The sequence below is a fragment of the Corythoichthys intestinalis genome, chromosome 14 (genome assembly GCF_030265065.1).
Source record: "Corythoichthys intestinalis isolate RoL2023-P3 chromosome 14, ASM3026506v1, whole genome shotgun sequence".
Taxonomy (NCBI): domain Eukaryota; kingdom Metazoa; phylum Chordata; class Actinopteri; order Syngnathiformes; family Syngnathidae; genus Corythoichthys; species Corythoichthys intestinalis.
The window spans coordinates 1,350,175-1,359,814 of NC_080408.1; the positions used below are offsets into that span (position 1 = coordinate 1,350,175).

Sequence of the window (9,640 nt, forward strand, 5' to 3'; positions counted from 1 at the left end):
CAATCGGTTGGATGGCTATCATCATCATCTTGGGTAGAAGTGGAAAACTAGTCCTATTCACCCAATCCTATCCTCTGAAAAATGGTGCGATTGGCCCGATTTCCGATCATGAGATCTGATCGGGACAACTCTAATGAATACATTGTGGTTACAGTGAGTGAAGCAGTCCTCCCAAAAGGAGCTATTCAAGTCATCTAGTGAAAATACTTCTAATTATAATATTGCAATATACTGTATATCACAATCTATCGCAAACCCCCCAAAAAGTCGCAAAGTCGTTTTTTTCCAATATCATTCAACCCTACTAGACGTCCAATCTGTTCGTTCATTCATTCATTTGCCCACTCCCGGTTAAAATGGATTGGACTTCTAGCACTGTCAATGGCAGCCAGTGAGTTTGTGGCTGATGATTATTTGGTTGCTCACTCGATGAGATTTAAAACAACCATGCAGTAAACGCTAACTGAGAAATGAGAGTAATACAACATAAAAATGCCATTTTTTATAGCAGACTGTTGGTGTGAAGTGCTGAGATGTGATTACGCGAGCATCATCTAAGCAAAGCGCTTGCCAAGATTTTTTTTTTTTAATACTGTATATAAGGAGACCCAGCCATAGAGAGAAAAAATGGATTGGACATCTAAAGGCACTGAAAGATGAGAATTCAAAGCCAGTCCTCACAGTTCAAATTAAGTGGATGTCTGTCGTTATCAGAGAGACAGCGAGAAATAAAAGTGGTATTTGCCATTTGGCAAAATGGATGTTGCCACGTGGCATTTTTTTATGCCATGTGGCAAAATGGATTTTGCTATGTGGCATTTTTTCTTTGCCATGTGGCATTTTTTTTGCCATGTGGCAAAATGGATTTTGCCTCGTGGAATTTTTTTGCCATGTGGCAAAATGGATTTTGCCATGTGGCATTTTTTTATCATGTGGCAATATGTATTTTGACATTTGGCATTTTTATTGGTATGTGGCAGAAGAGATTTTGGTTTGTGGCATATTTTTTTTGTCATGTGGCAAAATGAATTTTGCCATGTGGCATTTTTCTATGCCATGTGGCAATATGTATTCTGACATGTGGCATTTTGATTGGTATGTGGCAAAATAGATTTTGCCATGTGGCATTTTTTTATTGGTATGTGGCAAAATGGATTTTGGTTTGTGGCATGTGGCTTTTTTTTTTTTTTTTTTTTTTTGGTCATGTGGCAAAATGGATTTTGACGTGACATTTTTTTGCCATGTGGCAAAATGGATTTTGCCATGTGGCAAAATTGATTTTGCCATGTGGCATTTTTTTGCCATGTGGCATTTTTCTTTGCAATGTGGCAAAATTGATTTTGCCTTGTGGCATTTTTTTGCCATGTGGCAAAATTGATTTTGCCATGTGGCATTTTGTTATCATGTGGCAATATGTATTTTGACATGTGGCATTTTTTATTGGTATGCGGCAAAATGGATTTTGGTTTGTGGCATATGTTTTTTGTGGTATGTGGCATTATTTTTTTTGTCATGTGGCAAAATGGATTTTGCCATGTGGCATTTTTTGCCATGTGGCAAAATGGATTTTGGCTTGTGGTATATTATCTGATGGTATGTGGCATTTTTTGGGGTATATGGCATTTTTGCAGGCCACGCATGTCCATGCCATTGACGGCTATGCACATCCAAATTTTCCATTCATTTTAAATGGCAGAAAAATATGTGTGGCTGTGGTTTTTTGACTATACACTTACCATTAGAGCATATTGACATTCAACTGGCACCCGAGTAAGGCTATGCCGTTGAAGGCTATGCACGTCCAAATGTGACATTGATTTGGAATGGCAGAAGAACGTGTGGTTGTGATTTTTGACCATACACTTTACATTACAGTGCATCCATCTTACCACATGTCAAAATACATTTTGCCACATGGCAAAAAAATGCCACATGTCAAAATACATTTTGCCACATGGCAAAAAAAATGCCACATGGCAAAATCCATTTTTCCACATGGCAAATACCACTTTTCGTTCTCAGCCCTCATGCATTATCAATGGCAGTCAATGAGTTACTTTTGGTCACTTCCTGTACTTTTTGGTGCATTCACTGATAAAAATCTACGGTTATATACCAAAATGTAAAGGTCGACCGATATGTTGGCCGATTATGGGCTTTTGTCAAAATCGGCCGATATAAGAGGATTTCCAAATTTGGCCGATATCAACCGATATAATAGGATAATTGTTATTTTCACGTTGTGAATTTGCACCGCCTAGTGGCCAGTGTTACAAAAGCAACTTCTATTATAAACATTTAAATAATAAGTTTCAATAGCCTCTCATAATCAACGTGCTTTAAAAAAAAAAAGTATATCGGCCTCAAATATCGGCTTACAGAATTAGCTTGAGACATCGGCAATCAGTAGATTTTTTTTTTTTTTTAATCTGTATTGGATTTTGAAAATCCCCTATCAGTGGACTACTAGTAAGATAGACGGGAAGGGAACCTCCGGCTTGAAATCGGCCTATCATGATCTGCCTTTGGTGTTTATCCTCAGAGGACAAACACTCGTTAACCCCTGAGCCTTGAGTAAAAAGCCGCAACAGAATAGGAGGGGAAAAAATGGACCCATCACCTCCGTGCAAAAACCAGACTGGCTCGGGAGGGTCGGTGTACCCGCCGCGTTCATTTACTGGCTGACACCACAATTGATGAGGAACCCAGCAGAGGCCGAATGACTCCAAAAAGAGGAGGAGCGCAGGAGGCGAGGGCTAGTTTTCCTCTGGTGAGCGCCGACACCACCCGGGTGCTGACGTGTAGAGGCTCGGGGGGCGCGGCGTACTTGTTAAACCGCTGACCTTTAATTCACCGTTGTAATATAGTGTTTAACGTGTGTGTGTTTCTCGCTTAGTGCTGAACAATTTTAGAAAACAATTCATCGCGGTATTACTGGCCGATATTTTCTTTAAATGGAGCTTCAGACCAAAACTTTGCCAAGTTGTGCTTACAAACACGATACTGAATCACATCACACCATTAACAGAATTTAAACTACAAATGATAATTAGTGTTGCACCGATACTGGTACTAGTATCCGTACTAACACGGCACTAAAATGACATCAACGCTATCGGGAAGTACCGTCATTTATGGACTATAAACTGCTACTTTTTTCCCCACGTTTTGAATCCTGTGGCTAATAGTCCAGTGCACCTTATTTGTTGATTTATTTGGGTTAATAAGTAACACTTTATTTGACAGCAGCGTCATAAGATTGTCACAAGACCGTCACAAATACGACATGACACTATCATGGGCATTATCGAGTTCCCATGACATATGTCATTAAATGTCATCCGCTAAATTATGTTACTAACTCCATTTATGTCCAGTTTGGATCTTTTACACAGTGTAGCCACCAGAGGGTGGCCAGGGGTGGCCACGCCCCCCCCATAAATTTGTTGGCCACCCCGCTTGCCAGTATATAGTTAGATTGTTGTAACATCAGTTATGCATTTCATATATGTTATGGCCTGGTAATCTGTTGATCCCTGTTGGGAAGTACTTTTTATGTTTTTTTTCATTCAGTAATAATCATTTTTGTGTCACATTAACATTGTGTTAGGAAATATCCAGTTAAGATCTGATTGCCTCTGTACTTGCTTTTATTTGTATCTGCCAGCACCTGCTTTTCCCCAGTAATTATTTTGTTTTGTTAAATTTACACCTTATGCCTAATGTATACATAACACAATAAAACAGAATTGTTGTGGAACACAAAATGTTGACTGGACAGTTATGGATTATGCACATTAAATTATTAGTAACATCAAATATTACACAATACACCTAAGTATATCAGTAGCCGTGTCCTTAAGTCTTTCTGATAGTTTTCCCCTGACCTTTTTACTGCAATAATATAATGAAAACCTGAAATTATGGCTTTTAGTTGTGGTGTGCCACCCCAAGATTTTAAGTGGCCCCATCTGGCCAACCCTATGAAAAATGTCTGGAGGCGCCACTGCTTTTACATCCATTCAAAAGTGTGATCATTTCCCAGATGACACTAAATGGCATCTGTTATAAGCATTCATTAATCTTCATGACAGTGTCATGTCGTAATTACAATCATCTTATGACAGTCTTATGGCATCACTGTCAAATAAAGTGTTACCAAACACCATAACTAGCAATTAACGAAACTACTTGAACAGTAACTGAAGAAATAATTACTACAGAAAAGGAATTTTGTCTTTAGCGCCACAATGCATGCTAGGAGACATGTTGGACGACAACAGTGTTGGCAGCAGGTGGTAGCGGAGGTTGACTGTCTCCCCCTAGGGAGCAGTGATGGCCAAATGAAGCTTCTTGAAGCATCATTTGGTCGTTCATGGTGGTTCATTTGGTCTTATGACATTCTTATGGCACCACTGTCAAATAAAGTGTTACAAAATACCATAACTAGCAAATAATGAAACAACCCAAAGAGTAACTGAAGTAATAATTAGCACAGAACATGAATTTTGTCTGTAACGCCGCATTGTGTGCTATGAGGCATGTTGGACTTCAACAGTGTTGGCAGCAGGTGGCAGCGGAGGTTGACAGTCTCCCCTAAGGGAGCAGTGATGGACAAATGAAGCTTCTTGAAGCAATGAACCAATTGGCTGCAAAGCTTCATGGTGGTTCATTTGGTCTTATGACAGTCTTATGGCACCACTGTCAAATAAAGTGTTACAAAATATCTTAACTAGCAAATAATGAAACAACCCGAACAGTAAATGAAGAAATAATTAGCACAGAACATGAATTTTGCTTGTAACGCCACAATGCATGCTAGGAGGCATGTTGGACGACAACAGTGTTGGCAGCAGGTGGCAGCGGAGGTTGACTCTCTCCCCCAAGTGAACAGTGATGGCCAAATGAAGCTTCTTGAAGCAATGAAGCTTAGCAGCCATTTGGTTCAAAGCTTTATGGTGGTTCATTTGGTCTTATAACAGTCTTATGGCTCCACTGCCAAATAAAGTGTTAGCAAATACCATAACTAGCAATTATCGAAACTACTTGAACAGTAACTGAAGAAATAATTACCACAGAACATGATTTTTTTCTTTAGCGCCACAATGCATGCTAGGAGGCATGTTGGACAACAACAGCGTTGGCAGCAGGTGGCAGCGGAGGTTGACTCTCTCCCCCAAGGGAGCAGTGATGGCCAAATGAAGCTTCTTGAAGCAATGAACCAATTGGCTGCAAAGCTCCATGGTGGTTCATTTGGTCTTATGACAGCCGTATGATGCCGCTGTCAAATAAAGTGTTACCGGTTAATATATTTTGGCGTAAATATCCCATAATACAGTGAGGACAGCTGCGGCTTATAGTCCAGTTTGATGGGCGGCGGCTTATAGTCAGGTGTTCCTTAAAGTCCAAAAATTACGGTACTCAGAAATACCGTACCGATGCTGTGCAGTATGTCCTTTTCGAAGTCTAATGTCCAACCGCTGGTCGCCCTACCCAAGATGGCCACCAACTATGCGTGTCGCCTTGAAAAAGGAGTGCTTGTCGCCCTTCCAAAGATGATAGACATCCAATCGTATGGTGCCCAATCACCCTCGTTGCCAGCCCTCCCACTACAAACAGACTGGACACCTAGCACCATCAACGGCAGTGAAAGATGAGCATTCACAGTAAGTTCTCCAAGTTTAAATGTTGGATGTTTACTGTTGCCATCGGTAAGCAATGGGGCACTTCCTTGTTCATTTTAGGGTACTTTTGGGGTCACTTCCTATAAATTTAGGTGCTTTTAGTACATTTTGGATCTTTTTCTGATGATTTCAGCGCAGTTCTGAGTGGTTTACTGTTGATTTCAGGTCCCTTTTTGATTATTTTGGGTCATTATCTGATTCTTTTGGGGCACCCAAATTCAGGGATGGGTTGTCAGGGATGTTGTTTTACATTTACTTGAGTATCTTTTTGAGAAAAATGTACTTCTAAGAGTTCTTCCAAGCCATACTTTTTACTTTAACTTGAGATTTGTGAAGAATCGCTACTGTTAGTCCACTATTTTGGGATACACTATTTGTTACCTTTTTCCTCTTTATTCTACATATTAGATTTTTTTTTTTTTGCCAGCAATGCCAAGAGTAGCATTACCAATTTCACCAATGAGACGTTGCAACAATAATCATATGACTCCATGATACCAATCAGACTCAAGCTATCTGTTCTATGATCACACTGGCTTGTTCAATCACGTGGCGTCCTTAAAGCACAGTAAAAAAAATATATATTTACATATCTGACATAGAGCGCTGCCTTCAACATGACATGAAAGCGCGGGTTTTAACCTTTCCCCAAGTTTTTATTTGGCACCGATTGACCATGGAAAACCGAAGATATGATCCTTTCAATTTCATAATAGCAACTATGAGGGAACTATTCAAACTAGGAACTTTTTTCTCCACTAGAGGGCACTCATTCTCTTTGGACAAATGATACTTCAGTTCTGTAGATTTTCTATCTCCAGTCTGAATTTTTTTTTTTTTTTTTTTTCCCCCTTTGGCTTAATGTGTACTATGTTATAGTACACTATAATAATAACAGTTCATATACTGTAGATAACTCCGCTAAGAAAAAAATACCATTGTTTAAAAAAAAGAAGAAAAACAAAATCAAACATTGTAAGTAATTACTTGAGTATTCTTTTACCAAATACTTTTTTTTACTTGCACTTGAGTACATTTGTTGGATGACTACATTTACTTTTACTTGAGTAATATTATTTTTAAGTAACACTGCACTTACTTGAGTCAATTGTTTTGGCTACTCTACACACCTCAGCATCCAATCCCTTTGGACATTTCAAATGGATTGTATGTATATTGCTGTCATTGGCAGCCCTCTTAACCTACTGACAATCGCACGAGTCACTATAATCCGAGTCACAATTCTCGAGTCTTACCTGTTGTGGGCGAGTCGAGTCACGACGTTATGTTGAGTCGAGTTACGAGGTTATGTCGAGTCGACCTGAGTCACAAGATTGTAGAGTCGAATCGAGTCACGGGATTATGTGGAGTCGGGTTATGGGGTTATGTCGAGTCGAGTCACGAAACTATGTCGAGTCGGGTCATGAGGTTATGTTGAGTCAAGTCACGAGGTTATGTTGAGTGGAGTCGAGTCACGATGTCATGTCAAGACGAGTCACGAGGTTATGTCGAGTTGAGTCACGAGGTCATGTCGAGTCACGAGGTTATGTCAAGTCGAGTCATGGTGTTATGTCGAGTCACAAGATTATGTGGAGTTGAATTGCGTCAGGAGATTATGTGGAGTCGTGTCACGGGGTTATGTTCAGTCGAGTCAAGAAATTATGTCAAAACACGAGAGTATGTCGAGTCGATTCGAGTAACGAGATTATGTTCAATCGGGGGTTTTTTTTCCTTTTTTAATTTTGGCAGAATTGGCAGAATTTCTTAGCCTCAAACTGGCTGATAACTATTAAACTATACAAACTAGGAACTTTTTTCTCCACTAGAGGGCACTCATTCTCTCTGGACGAATGATGCTTCAGTTCTGTAGACTATCTTTCCCTAGCTGGAATTCAATTATATATATATATATATTTTTTTTTTTTTTTGCATTTCTGTGGCTTAATGTAGTTATGTAATATGTTATACAGTCATAGAGTATAATAATAACCGTTCAGATAGTTAACTGCTAAGAAAATGCCATTGTTTAAAAAAAATCAAACATTGTAAGCAGCTACTCACAATGTTACTTATTAATTGAGCATTCTTTTCACCAAATACTTTTTTACGTGCACTTGAGTACATTTGTTGGATAACTACATTTACTTTTACTTGACTAATATTGTTTTGAAGTACTGCTACTCTTAATTGAGTCAAATTTTTGGCTACTCTACCCACCTCTACCCAAATTACAAATGACCACCAATGGAGATTTTTTACAGGATTAAATGGAAACATTTTTGTCCATATGTATTCATGTATCGTAGGATTTTTATTTTTATTTTTGGCAGAATTTCTTTGCATAAAACTGGCTGATAACTATTGTGCATATTGATTTATGATGATGATTTAATGAATAATTTGACAGAAACTGTAGGTCTGGTAGCATTTTGAACAGGAAAAAACAAGACATGTTAAATATAATCAATTGACCCAAAGCTACGGATAGCCTATATATTTTTTTATCCTGTGATTTATTGCAAGTCATTATGCGGGCCCCTCAAGTTAAGGCTTGCCAAGCCCCGGGGGTGCTCGGACCCCAATTTGTGAACCGCTGTGCTAGTGGGTGTGACACCAACAGGGACAATAGCAACAGGGCAGCCCTTGAGCCGCAACGCTCGGGCATCACACGGCAACCGCACACATGCAATCACGCATTGAATTTTGCTTGAGCCCAAAAGCCAATGCAGCGAAAGCGCATTTAACAAAATGGACTTTAGCTCTCTTGGCATGTCATGGAACCAAATTCCAACATATCCATTGTTCTCTGCTGGGAGACCAAAAAAAAAAAAAAAATCAAGCCTACCTTCAACAGCCAGCACCATTGGCACGAGGAGGCTGCACACCCACAGCAAGTAATCCATTGTCAGGAGCCAAGCTTTTCTAACATGAATAGAGACCCTCAGGATGGATGGATAGATGGCTGGCTCAAGCAGTGATCACCGTTGCAGAGCTTTGTGTTCCTCACTTACACCGCGGTGGGCTCCTCGAGCCCCCATTCTGCCGGCACCATCCTGCTCAGTAGTGCCTTTTGTCGTTCGGTCCTCACTCGCGTCCCGTTATTCCAATGACTGCCTTATTGGACTTCAGCATCTGACCGCGGGCGCATCTGGCGCGCTCTCTCTCTTTCTCTCTATCTGGGCTTGATGTACTCCCACCCCACGCGGACGGGATCAGGTCGGGAGGAGGGACATGAGGGAACCGCATCCAAAAACGTCGCTACCGGACAGGAGCTTCTGTGCAAGTCCGCTCGGGCAACTCTGCTTAGCTGTTGCGCCTCCGTCGGGGGTTGTGCGTCGGAATGGCAACACGGGGACTGACAGACGGAGGGGGCTTCTTGGGAGGCGGGTGAGGGGAGGGGGGGGGCACCGCTTCAAATCGCAACTCGTGAACAAGGAGCATCCACTCAAGACTTTCAAAATAAGAAGCGCAAAATGACACCTTGGTTTTTCTAGTAAATCGTCAATATGGTCAATTTTGATATTTTCTCTATATAATGTGCATCCATTGGAAAGGAAACAGCAAGAAAATTAAATTGAAGCCATTGTCAACAATTTGATGAGTAATGTTTATCCTCCCTACAAAAATATGTTTTTCCATTGCATTAATATGGATTATGCTTTTACCAAGGGCGTAGGTATGTGTGCTTATACGTAAAAATGAAAAACTTTAAATTGTTATTTTAAAGAGAGAAAGTGGGGGAAATCCCTCTTTTTCATATGAAGGAAATTTACAGTGGTTGTGTTTTATGTGTTATTACAAAAAAAAAAAAAAAGTTTGCATATGCTGCATATGAAATTGTTTTTAAATGAATGATGGAGAAAACAAATATATTTTGATTAGGGCTGTCAAAATGATTGCGTTAACAGGCGGTAATTAATTTTTTTAATTAATCACATTAAAATATTTGACGCATT

The 9,640-nt window shown here is 39.9% G+C and overlaps 1 protein-coding gene across 2 annotated transcripts in view; it reads right to left on the reverse strand.

The window, feature by feature from the left end:
• Positions 1-9,011, reverse strand: part of ephb3a (eph receptor B3a) — a 124,597-nt gene extending 115,586 nt beyond the window's left edge. For both annotated transcript variants that reach the window (XM_057856919.1, XM_057856921.1), the window contains exon 1: positions 8,530-9,011. In XM_057856919.1, the coding sequence (XP_057712902.1) occupies positions 8,530-8,587 (58 nt within the window). In that variant the 5' untranslated portion in view covers positions 8,588-9,011. The remainder of the gene's footprint in view (positions 1-8,529) is intronic.
• Positions 9,012-9,640: the final 629 nt, after the last annotated feature.